The 16911-nt window shown below is 50.4% G+C and overlaps 1 protein-coding gene across 10 annotated transcripts in view; it reads left to right on the top strand.

The window, feature by feature from the left end:
* LOC135235652 (BCAS3 microtubule associated cell migration factor-like) overlaps positions 1 to 16911 on the top strand; it is a 170077-nt gene that overhangs the window by 57701 nt on the left and 95465 nt on the right. For 6 of the 10 annotated variants that reach the window (XM_064301346.1, XM_064301349.1, XM_064301345.1 and 3 more), the window contains exons 16-18: positions 5382 to 5532; positions 7541 to 7585; positions 16818 to 16911. The exon at positions 16818 to 16911 is cut by the window's right edge and continues 31 nt beyond it. In XM_064301346.1, coding sequence (XP_064157416.1) covers positions 5382 to 5532; positions 7541 to 7585; positions 16818 to 16911 — 290 coding nt within the window. The remainder of the gene's footprint in view (positions 1 to 5381; positions 5533 to 7540; positions 7586 to 16817) is intronic. The other 4 variants (XM_064301348.1, XM_064301347.1, XM_064301354.1 and 1 more) reach the window with 1 other exon arrangement.

A 16911-nucleotide genomic window follows, 5' to 3' on the forward strand; every position in this document is an offset into this window, starting at 1 on the left:
TAGGCCGTCGCTAGCTCCGGTTTCCGTGGCGACCCTGCCGCGGCTCGCTAACCGAACGGCGGCTCGTTTGCGTCCGTGTCCAGACTCGGCTGGGGAGGCGCGTCATGTGACGAACACATGACCGCGGGATCACTGCGGGGGTTAAATACACACGCTCTCTGGGGCTGAGCGGGATGGGCCTGTTCCCCTGCTCTTCCCCTTTTAGGGCCTGAGTGTGCACTGTGGCAGCGCTGTCGCTCCAGACCGTGATGGAGGGAGAGGGAGAGGGAGAGAGAAAGTGAGAAAGGGGGAGAGATACAGAGAGAGAGAGAGACTGAGAGTGAGAAAGGGGGAGAGATACAGAGAGAGAGAGAGGCTGAGAGCGAGAAAGGGAGATAGAGAGAGCGAGCGAGAGAGAGAGAGAGAGAGAGAATGGAAGGGGGAGAGAGTAACTGGGTACAGTACAGGAGGGGCAAGCGAGGGAGTTAAGCGGAAAGAGAGATTGGAGTGAGAGAGGAGGAGGGAAAGGGAGGTGAAGGGTCTGTTTGGAAAGAGATGCTAAACGCATTAAGTGGGTTCCTCTCTCTCTCTCTCCTCTCTCTCCCTCTCCCCTCTCTCTCTCTCTCCTCTCTCTCCCCTCTCTCTCTCTCTCTCTCTCTCTCTCTCTCTCTCTCTTCCTCCTCTCGCTTCTTCTAGTCCTCTCTCTCTCTCTCTCTCTCTCTCTCTCTCTCTCTCTCTTCCTCCCATGCTCGGCTTCTTCTGAGGGCCCGTTATGGCTTGAGCTTCCTGTGCCTCCCTTTCCCCGTCATCTCTACCATGAAGGGGAAGGGAAGGACTGTGTGTGTGAGTGCACGTATGCGTTTGTGTGTGTGAACGTGTGTGTGTGTGTGTGAGTGTGTGAGTGTGAGCGTGTACATACGTGTGTGTGTGTGTGTGTGTGTGTGAGTGTGAGTGTGTACATACGTGTGTGTGTGCGTCTGTGTGTGAGTGCGCACACACACATCTGTAATGTGGGGAGGGTTTGCAGCTTTTGAATGTGAAGGGCCCTCTGGACTCGGGCCAAGCTGGGCCCGGGTTTGAGTACTGCCCCTGCTTGAGGGCCCTGCTCTTAGGGAGACCCCAGGCCTTACACACAAAGCGGCCATTTCACATACCTCAGTATGAATGAATCCTGGGGAAATGGGTTAATGATCTAAACCTCCTCTTGCTTTATTCTCTGATAATCCCTGCATGCACTCCTCTCTCTCTCTCTCTCTCTCTCCTCTGCTCTCTCTCCTTTCCTTGCTCTATCTCACTCTCCTCCTTTGCTCACTCTCTCTCTCCCTCCCTTGTTTGTCCTCCGTCTCTTTCTGTCTTTTCATTCAGTCACTGTTGCCTTTTCCTCTCCTTTCATGCAACAAAAGAACAGAAATGGTCAGAGAGCTAATTGAGTCTGTGTCTCAGAGGTTATAGGGCATTTGTTTAAACAAAAAAGGACTTGAACTCACAATTGTTCACAGGGACAATGTCTGCAAAGACATTCACGTTCAGCTCAGCCACTCTGAATGAAGCATTTGTAAACTCCACGGTGAAATAAAGAAATTGTTCAAAAACATCATTCTATATTCAATATCCTCCTGATTATTGTTGATGCAGCTTAACAGTTTAATTACAATAATGTACAATAAAAGCATGAAAGGTTTGAAATAATAATAATAATATAAATTGCTATTGTAATAATAATAAAAGTTATAATTATTTTTAAAATAACATATGCTTTCTCTACAACGGATCAATGGTCTGTACTTTGATTTTAGTCTTTAAAATCTTTTGTATATTGAGACCCACAGGATTTCCGACCCACCTTTTGCCCTCTTGTCTCCTTAAAAGGGTGTTCTGGGTAAAAAAACGGAGCCGGGCTTTCATACGACCCATTCTTACGGGAAAGACCAGTTTAATAACTTGACATCCTACCGAGTACAAACCTTCATATTAGGTCAACATATATAAAGCTCAGGTTTATTGTAATAAAAACAAAAACACTGAAAGGTGTGTGTGTGTGTACGTATAGAACTGAAACGGAAAAGATTTAAATATAATTGGTGTGATGAAATAATTAATGTCCTGTGCGGATGTGAAATAATGTGTAATGTGTTTCCATGCAGGCCTGGGCTTGCGTTGGACGGGGTAAAGCCGTGCGGTCGGCTGCAGCTCAGGGCTGAGTGCTAGTGGATGTCTGTAATATTCCACGGGTCATAAAATGTGTTATTGCTGCTCTGGATGCCAGAGGATATCAGAGACCCCAGGAGCCCAACCCCCCACCCCCCCGCCCCCCGCCCCCCGCCCCCCCGCCCTTTGGGCCAGGGCCCGCAGACAGTCTGCATCAAAAAAAAACTGTCAAAAAAATAACAAAAGACCTGCCAGACACTTACTACTTTGCAGCCATTCATAACTTTATGTAACGCATGATATTTGACTTGGGTGGGTAGGGAATTTGCATGTGTTGTGAATGCAAAAGCGTGTGTGTCTTAGCGTGCCATTAACTAGCTGTGTGGGGCTACACAGACGCTAACGTGCTTTAGCCCCTTGGGCTGCCTTGGCCATTTGTGTGGTGTGAATCTGAGTGTACGTATGCTAGCATAGCGTTAGCCATGTGGGCTGCCTTGGTTGCTAGCATGGTGTGAATGTGAGTGTATGTTAGCATAGCATTAGCTCTGTGGGCTGCTTTGGTCACTAGCGTGGTGTGAATGTGAGCGTATGTTAGCATACTGTTAGCTCTGCGGGCTACCTTAGTCACTGGAATGGTGTGAATGTGTGCGTTTGTTAGCATGGTGTTAGCCACCTGGGCTGCCTTGGTCGCTAGCGTGGTGTGAATATGAGCGTATGTTAGCATGCTGTTAGCCACTTGGGCTGTCTTGGTCACTAGCGTGGTGTGAATATGAGCGTATGTTAGCATACTGTTAGCCATGTGGGCTGTCTTGCTTGCTGACGTGAGCCGATGCCTGATCAGTTCCACATGTCCCACACGCACGTCTGTGTTTACCTTCCTCCTTAAACATGATATTCCTTGCCCTTTGTTCCTGTTTGCAGGAATCTCTCCCAGTCTCCTGCTCTCTTTCCATAAAAGACATTAGGCCTCACAGGAAACCCTTTCAAATTGCTTAATTACATTTGTTGGTGTCTTTAAAATCTGTTTTGTGTAAACCGTTGTTTAGTGGTCAGGAGAATGAAAGTAGATAAAAGTGTCTGTGTGGTGGGGGGGGGGGGGGGAGAGTGGGGGGGGGGGGGTTGTACCCTCATAAGGCGTCTGTCTTGCTTTAATCAGGCCCGGGGGTCACTGTGGCCAGGGGCAGGCCCCGTCTGTCTGTCCTGTGCCGTGATGCTATTTCTGCTGCCGGTCGCGTACTTACGGGCAAAGAGCTGGGAGGTCAGAGTGTGTGCGAGCGACTCGTCGTAAACGCGCCCGCGGGCCGCTTTTGGGAGGACGCGGGCGGGTCTGAGCGCGCTCGTAACGCGCTCGCCGCGGTGACACGCGCTCGTCTCTTGCGCTTTTTCGGGGGAGCGCTCCGTTTTAAGATCTGTATCTCCGCTCCAGTCGACGGCCCAGCTCCAGATGAGAGATCAGTGGATAGGTTCAAACAGAAACAGTGGTAGTAAAAACAGATTGCAGTGCGCCCCCCCCACCCCCCAAAAGTAAGGTAATGGTAGAGTGAAATTTGTTTGTTTTGCTATGTACTTAAGTCGTTTGGATTTCGGATCACAAGACGAATATGACGCAAACGTACAGACGCTCAGCTTTTATTTCGTGTTTACGTTAACTGATAGACTTAAAAGTAAATTCAAGCAACAAAGTCTGAGTCTGGTTGCGTAGCCCTTAAATGGAATAACTGCATCTTCTTTGGAAATGCTTTTCCAGGCCTTCGCTGCAGCCACTTTCTGTTGATCTTTGTTTCGGGGGGGTTTCTATGTTCAGGCTCCTCTTCAGCAACTGAAATACACACTCAATTGGATTTAAATCAGGCGACTGACTTGGCCGGTCCGAAACTATCCACTTTTTCCAATTGATGAATGCTTTGGTTGCACAGGCAGTGTGTTTGGGGTCATTGTCTTGCTGCACTGGGTGATGAAGTTGGAGGAATTTCTTTTGTACGTAGCCAGACCAACTCTGTCTGTACACTTCCGAATTCATCCTGCTGCTGCCATATTCCATTATCTCATCAGTAAAGATGAGTGTGGCTGTTCCAGGGGTGGGCATACATGCCCAAGCCATGACACTACCTCCTCCATATTTGACAGATGAAGTAGTATGCCTTGGATTGTGGTCCATTCCTTCCTTTCTTCACACTTTTGGCTCTCCATTGCTTTTGGTAAAGGTTTATTTTGGTCTCATCTGACCATAAAACTCTGTTCCAGAACTCTTCTGGCTCCTCTCTGTATTTCTTGGCAAATTCTACTCTGGACTTTCAATACTTGCTGCTGATGAGAGGTTTTGCATCTTTGCGTACCTCCTCTATAATTCTGCCCCTTTAAGGCTTCTGGGTACAGTAGCTTGCAATGTTTTCACCCCTGCCCTCTGGAGACTGCTGGTGATGTCACTGACCATTCTTTTAGCATTTATCTCAAAGGTTTCTGGGATTTGTCTGTCATTAACTGCGGTTGTCGTCCTCAGTTGGCCTGCGTGGTGCTTATTTCTGAGTCCCACCAGTGGTTTCTTTATTTTTCAAGACTTTCCAAACTGCTGTACTTGATATACCCAGTTTCTGTGCTATCCTTCTTAATGAATTCTTCGGTTCTCTCTATTTACAGATCAGTTGTTTTTCAGCCATAGCTAGTTCTCTGGTCTTCATGATGGTGTGTGCCTTCTGACTGTATATGCAGTCTCCACAGATGAAACCAAAGTCTAAATCTAAATCTTGCTTGACTAAGCCTCTTTTTTGCATCCTGCTGTGTTTTACCCCTCTCTAGTAGGCTTATGAAGGCTGATAGTCTCCTCTCCTCTAGGCTTATGACAGCTCATAGTCGTCTCTCCTGTAGGCTTATGAAAGCTCATAGTCGTCTCTCCTGCATGCTTATGACAGCTCATAGTCGTCTCTCCTGTAGGCTTATGACAGCTCATAGTCTCCTCTCCTGTAGGCTTATGACAGCTCATAGTCGCCTCTCCTGTAGGCTTATGACAGCTCATAATCGTCTCTCCTGTAGGCTTATGAAAGCTCATAGTCTCCTCTCCTGTAGGCTTATGACAGCTCATAGTCGTCTCTCCTGCATGCTTATGACAGCTCATAGTCGTCTCTCCTGCATGCTTATGAAAGCTCATAGTCGTCTCTCCTGCATGCTTATGAAAGCTCATAGAGGCTGATGTAGGCCCTGCAGGTGTCTGCTGTAAAAGCTTATTTTCCCCCCCATCTATCTCTTTCTCCATCCAGCCAAGCTGAGCAGCCAGGAGTCGTACAACAACCTGAGCAACAACAACCTGGGGAACCCCCGGCTCTCCCCGCTGCCCAGCCTCACCGTGGTTCAGCCCCTGGCCCAGGTCAAGCAGCCCGTCACCCTGGGAACCATCACCAAGCGCACGGGGTGAGCTCCACGGCGCCCCCCACGGGCCGCGCGCCGCCACTGCGCTTACCCTCTCTCTCCACTCTCTCTCTCTCTCTCTCCAGGTGTTTTCCTCCGACCTCGTCCGCGGGTCACGTCCAGTCCGCTCACTCGCCCGACGTGGCCTCGCATCGGCGTCTGTGCCCCGGCCGAAGGAGTGATGCGTTTCAGGCGCCGCGGTTGTTTTTACGATTACCGTTAGCTTAGCTTTCGTACGTCATTCGCCAGACAGAAAGCGACCGCGCTTGTGATCGGATGTCGTTCGCCGTGGGGACGGGGCCCGTGTCGCTGTGAGGGACAGTAGGCGGAGCCCCGCGGTTTCTGAAAAATCATTTACCTCTTCGCACCGTCGCGGCGATACTCAGCTCTTAACGGCTTTCCATTTAAATCTCATGTTTGAATTGGAAGTGTTGTAACGGTGGGAGCGAATCGGCAGTGTGCGCGATGGCAGCGGGCGACAGAGACGGTCACGGGGGGGGGGGGGGTGTCCAGAGAGGGGGGGGGCGGGGCCATGGAGATCAGACTGGGATGTGGTCACGGTTACGGGTGTGGAATGTGGGTGCGGTCACTGAGGTCAGATGGCCTGAGCAGGCGTGCTCACAGGCCGGGTTCCGGTATGTTCTCAGCCCTGAGGTGAAGAGTGTGTCAGCAGTAGAGAAGGTCGTCCGCCTGTCTGGGGGGGGGGGACCTTGAGAAAGGTGCTTAAACTGGACTGCTTCAGTAAGAGTGTAGTCCATGCATGCGTGAGTGTGTGTATGTGTGTGTGTGTGCGTGTGAGCGTGCATGTTCAATGGACCCTGCCCGGTCTGTTTGTGGTGAGATCTGAGGTAACGGCTGGTGAGGTTGCAAGTTTGATTCCTGGGCTGAAGCAATGTGTTCAGCTCCACCTGAGGGCGGTCCTTGACTAAATATCTGAGCTGTGTGAGTAAATATGACTGTTACCTGATGACATGTAGAAGTTTAAGTCCCTGCAGAAAAGACGCAGTTCCTCTCCCTGTCAGTGTTTGTGGAAAAGGCTTGTCAATAAAACTTTGAGAGATGGTTCTGTCCCTGTGCAGTCTCTGTCTGGCACCAGGGTGGTTGTGTGTTCTCCAGTGCTGTACCACCCTGCTGAAACGTGTGCCCAGTGTGCCGAATGGGATGGCTCTTCCCTCTCCTTTAGGCTGGCCAATGGGATGGCTCTTCCCTCTCCTTTAGGCTGGCCAATGGGATGGCTCTTCCCTCTCCTTTAGGCTGGCCAATGGGATGGCTCTTCCCTCTCCTTTAGGCTGGCCAATGGGATGGCTCTTCCCTCTCCTTTAGGCTGCCCAGCACTCTCACGGGCATTAAAAAAACCCAGGGAACGTGTTTGTTTGGCCATCTGAATTGGACATAGCCGTAACTGATTTTTTTGCTGTTTCCATGGGGTTGTTTTTAAGGAGGACTGGTTTTTCTGGGAAACTGTCTTTCATCAGCTCCACAAACACACACACACACACACACACACACACACACACACACACACCATACCACACCACGCCACAGACACTACATTAAAGTCGATAGTTGTTCAGTGGTAGTGATTCTGTGTAGCATTTTGATCACTGAAGCCGTTCAGCTTTTAGTTTAAAAACCTGCGGATGGGTTTCTCCAGGCCATCTGTGAGAGTGTGTGAGAATACACGTGCCTGTGCTTCCCACAGGCTGTACCATTCCCATACCACTGATGCTGAAAAAAGCTGCTAAATTTCATATTTTTGTTAGGTTTCATATTTTTTATTAAATGTGGTGAAGTCGTTAAACTGCCTGCATGGTTTGAGCCATTGACTTTCGTTTTGCTGTCTTTGCAGCTGGATGTTTTTCTTTCTGCGAACAACCGCACAGACGGTTCTGCTTCCTTATTTTTAGTAGCGCACTGAAGAGCAGACGTGTGTAAATGTGATATTTTGACTTGGTGGTGGTGATCTATATTAATGATCTTTCCGTCTATCTCTATCTCTTTCCTCATCAAGACCTTACCTCTCTGGGGCAGGATGTTTTGCCATTAAAACTCCATGGTGAGTTTGTCCCACCTTGGTCCCAGCATGCCCCCCCTCCCTCTCTCCCTCTCTCTCTTGCTCTCTCTCCCCCCCCCCCCCTTCTCTCTCTCTGGGCACTTCGGTTACGTTCCACATTCTTTCATTTTTCCTTTTCCGCTTGAATTTCCAGCTGTGTTCAAACTAATTGATTTTTAGGAGAGCTACAGTGAATAATCCTACTGACAAGTAAGGATGTCAGTCAGTGATAATCCCACAGAGATGCAGTAAGGGTGTGTGTGTCAGTGATAATCCCACAGAGCTACAGTAAAGGTATGTGTGTCAGTGATAATCCCACAGAGCTGCAGTAAGGATGTCAGTCAGTGATAATCCCACAGAGCTACAGTAAGGATGTCAGTCAATGATAATCCCACAGAGCTACAGTAAGGGTGTGTGTCTGTGATAATCCCACAAAGCTACAGTAAGGATGTCAGTCAGTGATAATCCCACAGAGCTGCAGTAAGGGCGTGTGTGTCAGTGATAATCCCATAGAGCTACAGTAAGGACGCCAGTCAGTGATAATCCCACAGAGCTGCAGTAAGGGCGTGTGTGTCAGTGATAATCCCATAGAGCTACAGTAAGGGTGTGTGTCTGTGATAATCCCACAGAGCTACAGTAAGGATGTCAGTCAGTGATAATCCCACAGAGCTGCAGTAAGGATGTCAGTCAGTAATAATCCCACAGAGCTGCAGTAAGGGTGTGTGTGTCAGTGATAATCCCACAGAGCTACAGTAAAGGGTGTGTGTCAGTGATAATCCCACCGAGATGCAGTGAGGATGTCGGTCAGTGATAATCCCACAGAGATGCAGTAAGGGTGTGTGTGTCAGTGATAATCCCACAGAGATGCAGTGAAAGCACTTGTCAGTGATAATCCCACAGAGATGCAGTAAGGGCGTGTGTCAGTGATAATCCCACAGAGCTACAGTAAGGGCGTGTGTCAGTGATAATCCCTCAGAGCTATAGTAAGGGTGTGTGTTTCAGTGATAATCCCACAGAGATGGAAGGTTCTGGCTCGGTCACACCCCTGTGGTGCGGAGTGGCAGAACCCTGCATTTAAATAGCGTTCAGTGCAGGGCCGTAATCACCCTGTAAACTCCTCCCCCTTTGTCTCCAGATAGTGGACCCCCCTCTGTTCGCCCCGTCTCCGCTCAGATTCAGCTTGTTTGGAAACAGGCCCGTGAGGAGTGGCGCCTTGTTTTGGTCACGTGGCCTTCTCCGCTGGCGCTCCGGGGGGGGGGGGGGGTAGCGGGGGCGCGTGCGGCACAGCCTTCCGCCCGCGATGCTCGTGCAGATGCCCCCCTCTTCAGCCCCCCTCTAATTTAACGCGACAGCTCATCGTCTGATTGGCTAACGACGGTTAATCGCGGGGGCCGGCGTCGGGCGTTAGAGAAACGGGTTCTCCGGCGTGCGATTCGAAAGCGAACACGCTGAGTGAACTTCGGTTTCCGTCGGCGATTCGAAACGAAAGCAAAGGGGGGGGGAAGCACGGGGAGTCGTACCACACGGTTTTTGGTGCGTGTGGAGCTCATACCAACGGTGACCTGGTGATTAAACAGCGTAGTGTTTGCGGTGGCTGCCGGACACTGCTGTGGAGTTATCATGCCTGATGCTGTGCGTAGTAACCCCACGCGTGTGCACGGTGTGTGTGGAGCTCATACCCCACACGTGTGTGCTTGGTGCGTGTGGAGCTCATACCCCACACGTGTGTGAGCTTGATGTTCTGCTGATGAAGAGGAGTCTTGAAATTGAATGCATTTTTTTTACGGTTTGTACGCATTTTTTTAACGGTATAAACCGTTAACCATTATGGTGATGATGATGTGTTTTTTGGAGGGGGGGCTGGAGGACAGACCTGGAGCACTCCCAGGCCCTCTGGGGTTGTTGGGAGGGGGGTGGGGCGGCTCTGTCTCTGTTCTCCTGTGAAACGCGATGCTGAGTGTTTAAAAAGGCACCGTGATGACAGGGTCATGTGCGTGTGAATGACGAAGCGCTTCAGTAGAGTGAGCGTTTCCTCCTCTCTCTGTCTCCTGTTACCCTTCTGTTCTTTAAGAAGGGAAGGACTTTTTATCTTTTTTATTTTTTTTGGAAACTGCTTTTAAACCCCGTCTTACCCCTCAGCTGTCACTCTGCAGTCCCCCCAGCTGAGCTGCACCGTCACTCTGCAATACCCAGCATCCCCTGCCCAATAAATTTGTACTACTTCCCTCAGAGCTGATGTAGGCTCCCCATATTAAAAACAAACAGGACTAAACACTCTTATCCCAACTGTCATTGGCTTTCTTATGAAGCTGTAGTAAGTTTTTTTTTTTTTTGTCGTGGGTATTTATTTATTGTCATTTATTGTATGCTATGCTGCAGAACAAATAACCCATTGGTGATTATAAAGAACGAACTAACTAATGCCGTAGATGCGTGGGTGACCAGAGGGGGCGCTGTTGGAGGACGAGGTCAGTTTAAATGTGAACCTGAAGGGACACCGTACTGCAGTCCGCTCTGTCACAGCCCGTGCTCCTGGTTACAGAGAGGAGATGGTTCTACTGTGGGCCATGTTTTCCTAACGCCGCACGTAGGTAGTGATTACCAGCATGGAGAAAACCACGTGAAGCCAATTAATCGGGTATGGGGCCACTCCAAGTAGCTAGCCGCTGCGCTTGAGTGTTTGTCTTCCCACTGGGGGGGGGGGGTTGTTTTTTTTTAACCTCACTTTCTTGTTTTTTTCGGGTTCAGATATGGTTTTTGCCTAGTTTTCTTTTTTCTATTTTTCTGACTGTGTTTCTTTAAAGAGTGCTATCCAAATTGAATTGAGTAGCATCTAGTGATGCACAATCTGGAGCTCTGCTGGAGGAAAATGCCACCACGCTTCCAGGAGAATATCAGTCCATTCAGGGCTAGTCGATAGGAGTGGGAAAACCCCCGTCTGAGGCGTCATTCCAGAATATTCCATAAACGCTCCATTGGGATCAGACCTGGTGACTGATTGGGCTAATGCTAATGCTGCTACAGTCTCTGTGGATGGAGGCATTGATTAATTACCTGTGGAAGTGTACCGAGAACGCTGTGGATCGGGACCACACCATCCTGCACTTCCTGTTGTAGAACACTTCGCTCGCAGGGGAAGACACCGGGCGAAGCTGGCTCAGTTACAGAAGTGGCTCATCGTGGGCACGGGCGGCTAGCCCTTGGCTAGAACGGGCCAGATCGGCTCTGGTCTTATTCAGTATATTCTGAGAGACAGCTAAGGAATTACCCCATAATCTGATATTGTTAACATTTATGAAATGGCTATCACTTATGCAGCACGATCATATTTTTTGTATACATAATCACAAAGGAAAGTAAAAGGAAAAAAGGTTAGCATTTGTTTATAAGGGAGAGCATTCTCCATCGAGGCGCCGTTAGCCAGCCTGACGGCCGGGGCGCGGAGGGACGCGGTCGCCGGCCCGAAACTCCGCCCCCCCCGGTCCCCCGTCCGTCCGTCCGTCCGTTCCCCACCCTGTCCGTGACTCTGACGCTAATGAACAATTATGGCGAGTGGCTTCGCTCTGTCTGTGGGGGTGGCGCCATTGAGTTCCGGGCGCCTGACAGGAGGGGGGGGTGGGGGGGTGGGGGGGGGCGCAGTCCCTCAGAGTAAACGGAGACTGGCACTTGCCAACACTGTGGTGCCGGTGTGGGGGGGGTGGGGGTTGGGGGAGGGTGCGGGGAGGGCTGGGGGACGGGCGTTTAGGGGAGATGTCTTTGATGGCGGACATCGCTGATTGAATTATGCCCTTGAGGAAAAGCCATTAGCTCAGTCAAGAGTCCTCGTTTGTCAAATTAAAAGTGGAAATGCCATTGCAGAGGCTCCCTCTTGAGTGCGTTCCCCCTGTGAGACGCTGCAGGATACGCAGAGAACCCCCCCAACTCCCCCCCCCAGCCACAGAAACAAAACGCACAGACAGCCCTCTTTCTCTCCCTCCCGCTCTCCCTCCCTTCTTAGTGCTCTCTCTCCATTCCTCCCTCTCTTGCAATCTTCCTCGATTCTCTTCAGAGTTTAATGCTGTTACCTGTAGGTTGCATTTTTTGGTGAATTCTCCTGCTTGGCAAGTTTGTGCTGAAACACTTCCAGCTCCCAGAGTCTGTGTGGGGAGGGGGGATCTGTCTGCCACCATGAGCTCAGCCAGAGGAGGTATTACCCAGGCATGAACGAGCAGTCGCACAGTACAGCAGCCAAATCCCTCTCTGATTCAGAACAAACGGCCTGAAATGTGTGTATTAATCTGAGTTAACTGGATTTATAGACATTCTGCTAAGCCGGTGGACTTTGTGGTGGCATGGATGCTGTACGTGTCTGGTACTGACACAGTGCACAGGAGAGAGCAGGTTTCCTTAGTGACGGGCAGGAGAGAGCAGGTTTCCTTAGAGATGGCCAGGAGAGAGCAGGTTTCCTTAGTGACGGCCAGGAGAGAGCAGGTTTCCTTAGTGACGGGCAGGAGAGAGCAGGTTTCCTTAGAGATGGCCGGGAGAGAGCAGGTTTCCTTAGTGACGGGCAGGAGAAGCAGGTTTCTAGTGACGGCAGGAGAGAGCAGGTTTCCTAGTGACGCAGGGAGAGCAGGTTTCCTTAGAGATGGCCAGCAGAGCAGGTTTTAGTGACGCCAGGAGAGAGCAGGTTCTTAGGACGGCGGAGAGCAGGTCTAGTGACGGCAGAGAAGCAGGTTTCCTTAGTGACGGCAGGAGAGAGCGTTTCCTAGTGACGGGCAGAGAGAGCAGGTTTCTTGACGGCAGGAGAGAGCAGGTTCTTAGTGACGGGCAGGAGCAGGTTCCTATGAGGCAGGAGAGAGTTTCCTTAGTGACGCAGGGAGAGCAGTTTCGTGTGCGGCCAGGAGAGACAGTTTCTTAGTGACGCCAGAGAGAGCAGGTTTCTAGTGACGGCAGAGAGAGCAGTTCTAGTGACGGCGGAGAAGCAGGTTCTTAGAGATGGCCAGAGAGAGCGTTCCTTAGTGACAGCAGAGAGAGCAGGTTCTTAGTGACGGCAGGAGAAAGCAGGTTCTAGAGATGGCCAGAGAGAGCAGTTTCCTAGTGACGGGCAGAGAAGCAGTTCTAGAGATGGCCAGGAAGAGCAGGTTTCCTAGTGACGGGCAGAGAAGCAGGTTTCCTTAGAGATGGCCAGGAGAGAGCAGGTTCCTTAGTGACGGGCAGGAGAAGCAGGTTTCCTTAGTGACGGCCAGGAGAGAGCAGGTTTCTTAGTGACGGCCAGGAGAGAGCAGGTTTCCTTAGTGACGGCAGGAGAGAGCAGGTTTCCTTAGTGATGGGCAGGAGAGAGCAGGTTTCCTTAGTGACGGGCAGGAGAGAGCAGGTTTCCTTAGTGACGGCCAGGAGAGAGCAGGTTTCCTTAGTGACGGGCAGGAGAGAGCAGGTTTCCTTAGTGACGGCCAGGAGAGAGCAGGTTTCCTTAGTGACGGGCAGGAGAGAGCAGGTTTCCTTAGAGATGGCCAGGAGAGAGCAGGTTTCCTTAGTGACGGGCAGGAGAGAGCAGGTTTCCTTAGTGACGGGCAGGAGAGAGCAGGTTTCCTTAGTGACGGCCAGGAGAGAGCAGGTTTCCTTAGTGACGGCCAGGAGAGAGCAGGTTTCCTTAGTGACGGGCAGGAGAGAGCAGGTTTCCTTAGTGACGGGCAGGAGAGAGCAGGTTTCCTTAGTGACGGGCAGGAGAGAGCAGGTTTCCTTAGTGACGGGCAGGAGAGAGCAGGTTTCCTTAGTGACAGGCAGGAGAGAGCAGGTTTCCTTAGTGACGGCCAGGAGAGAGCAGGTTTCCTGAGTGATGGCCAGGTGAAGCTTAGGGTCTGGGGAGAGCAGGTTTCCTTAGTGACGGCCAGGTGAAGCTTAGGGTCTGGGGAGAGCTGGTTTCCATAGTGATGGCCAGGTGAAGTTTAGGATCAGGAGAGAGCTGGTTTCCGTAGTGATGGCCAGGTGAAGTTTAGGATCAGGGGAGAACACGTTTCCGTAGTGATGGCCAGGTGAAGCTTAGGGGTTTAGGAAACACTCTACAGGCTGCAGAGGGCAGTCCAGTGTATTTCTTCTCGGCGTTGTTGGGTCTGTCGTCATCGTAAATGTTTTCTGCTCTAATTTGTAGCTGGATTGTCCCAGTCTTCTATAAAACGCAGCCTTTCGAGCCTCGTCAGTCCCGGGTTTATTGGCCTGCCTCGTGTCTCCAAAACAAACAAGGGCGTCTGGGGGGTTCTGGAGCTCTTCTTTCACCACGCGGATCTTTACGTGCAGTCCTGCGTCAGCCCTGGGCACTACTGGAGTTCATCTCAATCCCAGAATTCCTGCTCTGTTTCCTGGGTTATTGAAACCAGCTGACCGCCGGCTTTGAGGCTTAACGTTGCACAGAAGAAGGGGATGATGAGGAGGAGGAGGAGGAAGGCTCCATCGGTAATTTTCCAATTTGAAAAATCGAAGTAATAATGAGCTCTCCGCTCTACCTTACTCCTTCACAACAAGGCTGGGTGTCTCTCACCTTTCCCCCCACGGTCTCTCTGTAGCAGAGGCGATGAGCTGGTTTTATTTGGGGGAGTTTTTTTTCTGCGGCGGGGGAGTTTGTTATGGTGGAGACGGGACGCGTGTGAGACGTCCCAGCCGCCGTTCCTGCGTCTCGGCTGCCCTCTGATTGGCCGGCCCAATTCGGGAAACAGGATGCGAGAGGAAGCGGGGAGCCGTGCGGGTGAACTCTCCGCTTCCTGTGCGGGACCCCGGGGGTGGGGGCTGGGGGGGGGGAGGAGAGGGCTCTCATGGCTCTGCAGAAAGACGGAAGGGGCGACCGCTCCCCCCCCCTGTCCCGGTATCTCCTCATCTCGCCCTGTACGGAACTTTTACAGTCCAGATATTTGGTTATTCGGGCCCCTCTCTCTCCAACACTAATATAAACAGGCCAACAGCTGCTTGTTTTTCCTCTGGAGGAACTTCCGACCAGCGGTGCGGGCCACGGGCAGGCCCAGAATGCACTGGGTCTCTGGGGGGCTGATTCATGACCCGCTGACAGTTTGAAGGGAAGTGAAGGGGTAAGAGTTGAGTTTGGCAGCAGGTCATTCAACACCTATTAGACCCCCCCCCCACCCCCTACCCCACCTCCCACGGGCCGTCCAACAGAAGGGTCAATTGCTGGCTAGGAGGGACACGTCTGTCTAAATCCGAGCAAAACTTCGCTGTGCTGAAAAAGGAAACAGTCAGGAAGTACTGGTTTTTTGCCAGACAGTTCCTGCATGTATAAATACACACATATATAGATTACATGTAATCGTATGTAAGTATTTGCACAGTGACAAAGCTTTTGTGGATTTGTCTCCGTACTCCAGCACTCCTTGGTATTTGATGACTGCCTGAAGTCTACGACTGGGTATCTTCCCTGGTGATGCTCTGCCAGGCCTGTTCTTCAGCCTTCATTTCCTGTTTGTTTCAGGGGGGCTTTTTGCTTTCAGTCTTGTCTTCAGCAAGTGAAAACGTACGCTTGTTTAGATTCAGCTCAGGTGATTGACTCGGCCAGTCAAGAACAGGTTCACTTTTTGGCCAATGAAAAATGGGTTGTTTTAGCAGTGTGTTTTGGGATCATTGTCCTGCTGCGAGATGAAGTTTTGTCCAATGAGTTTTGAGGGATTTGGCTGAACTTGAGCAGATAAGATGTTTCTCTACTCTTCAGAATGCATCCTGCTGCTGCCGTCAGCGGTCACGTCATCAGTGAAGACAAGTGAGCCAGTTCCACTGGCAGCCACACATACCCAAGCCATAACACCCCAACCACGTTTCACAGATGAGGTGGTGTGCTTTAGATAATGAGCAGTTCTCCATATTTACTTTCCATCGCTTTGGTGCAGGTTAATACTGGTCTCATCTGTCCATGAAACTTTTTGTTGTTTTTTTTTTTTAAAAAAAGATACTTTTTATCAAACCAAGCTGGCTTTTATGTTCTTGAGGCTTACCAGTGGTTTCTACCTTGCGGTGAACCCTCTGAGGTTATGCTAGTGTAGTCTTCTCTTTATGGTAGTCTTTGACACATCTACGTCTACATCCTGGAGAGCGCTCTCGATCTTGTCAACAATTGAAAATGTTTTTCCCTCAGCCGCTAGAGTGGTCTTCTGTGGTCTACCAGGTCATTTTGCTGTTGCTGAGCTCACCAGTAGGTTCTTGCTTCTTAACAATGTACCGAACGGTTGATTTTGACACACCAGTATCCAATGACTTTTGGTCCCCTATGCATAAAAGGAGCTGTAATTCCTACACCGATCGCCCGATGTGGTTGCAGATACCCTTAAATTAAAACTGATACATTAAAACCTCATATTCATCGGTTCACCTCAAATACAATGTGCTGGAGTTCAAAGCCAAAACATATGAAGTCTTGTCACTGTCCAAATACTTACATGACTGCATTGTGTGCGTGTGTGTGTGTGTGCCACCTTCTCATAAATACAGAGCCACATCTGTCCAGTCCAGAAAATATATTCGTAATTAGTCACGCTGTGTTTTACGTCTTTCACATAGCCTGCTCTCGGAGTGTTGAGTCAGTTGTAATACCCATAACACTCTAGATGCCTTCTGCGAACACCGTGTGGCAGCTCAGCAAGTGAAATATCGACACAAGATATTCTCCTCACAAGTGTAATTTGATTAGCAGCTGTATTCCTGTGCCATTTCAGGGGGCTTTTATAATACTGAATATGATAACTTTGGAAGATCTGCCGTTGCGGTATTTGCAGGATATGGCCACTGGGGGCGTTTTGAGTACGGCAGTGTGCGTCTTACCTGTAGCCTGCAAACCTTAGTGAGTGCAGCAGGGTAGTACAGAGCAGGAATGGAGGGAGGCTTAGAGTACTCAGATATTTAGATTTCAGTGCATTCTGGTTCAATTTAGGGTCCTTTTCGTATTATTCTGTTTTTTTTTTCCCCCAGCTTTCATTCTGTGGAATCCTTTTTGCCTGGGACATGCTTGTGTGAAACATCGGTGCTGTTTGTTCACAGACGCAGTGTTGGAGCATGTGTGAGCAGCGTTGTGATGTCATTCTAAAAGAGCCCGGTCATTATGTCTCATTGTGCCCCACGGGGGGAAAGGGTTCGACCCCATGCGTCTCCATGGTCACTGCTGTGGATTTGCGTGTCCTGTCCTGAATGGAAGGTGGGGGGTCTGCTTGCCCCCTCTCTGCAGGGCCTGCCTAAAAGGGGGGGTCTCTCTGTTTGTGTCCTGCAGCAAAGCCAAGCCACCCCCTCAGATTTCGCCCAGTAAGTCCCTGGCAGGAGAGTTCTGTGTGGCGGCCATCTTTGCCCCGTCCCGCTCCCGCTAC

Source organism: Anguilla rostrata, chromosome 12 (genome assembly GCF_018555375.3).
Source record: "Anguilla rostrata isolate EN2019 chromosome 12, ASM1855537v3, whole genome shotgun sequence".
NCBI classification, from domain to species: Eukaryota; Metazoa; Chordata; class Actinopteri; order Anguilliformes; family Anguillidae; genus Anguilla; species Anguilla rostrata.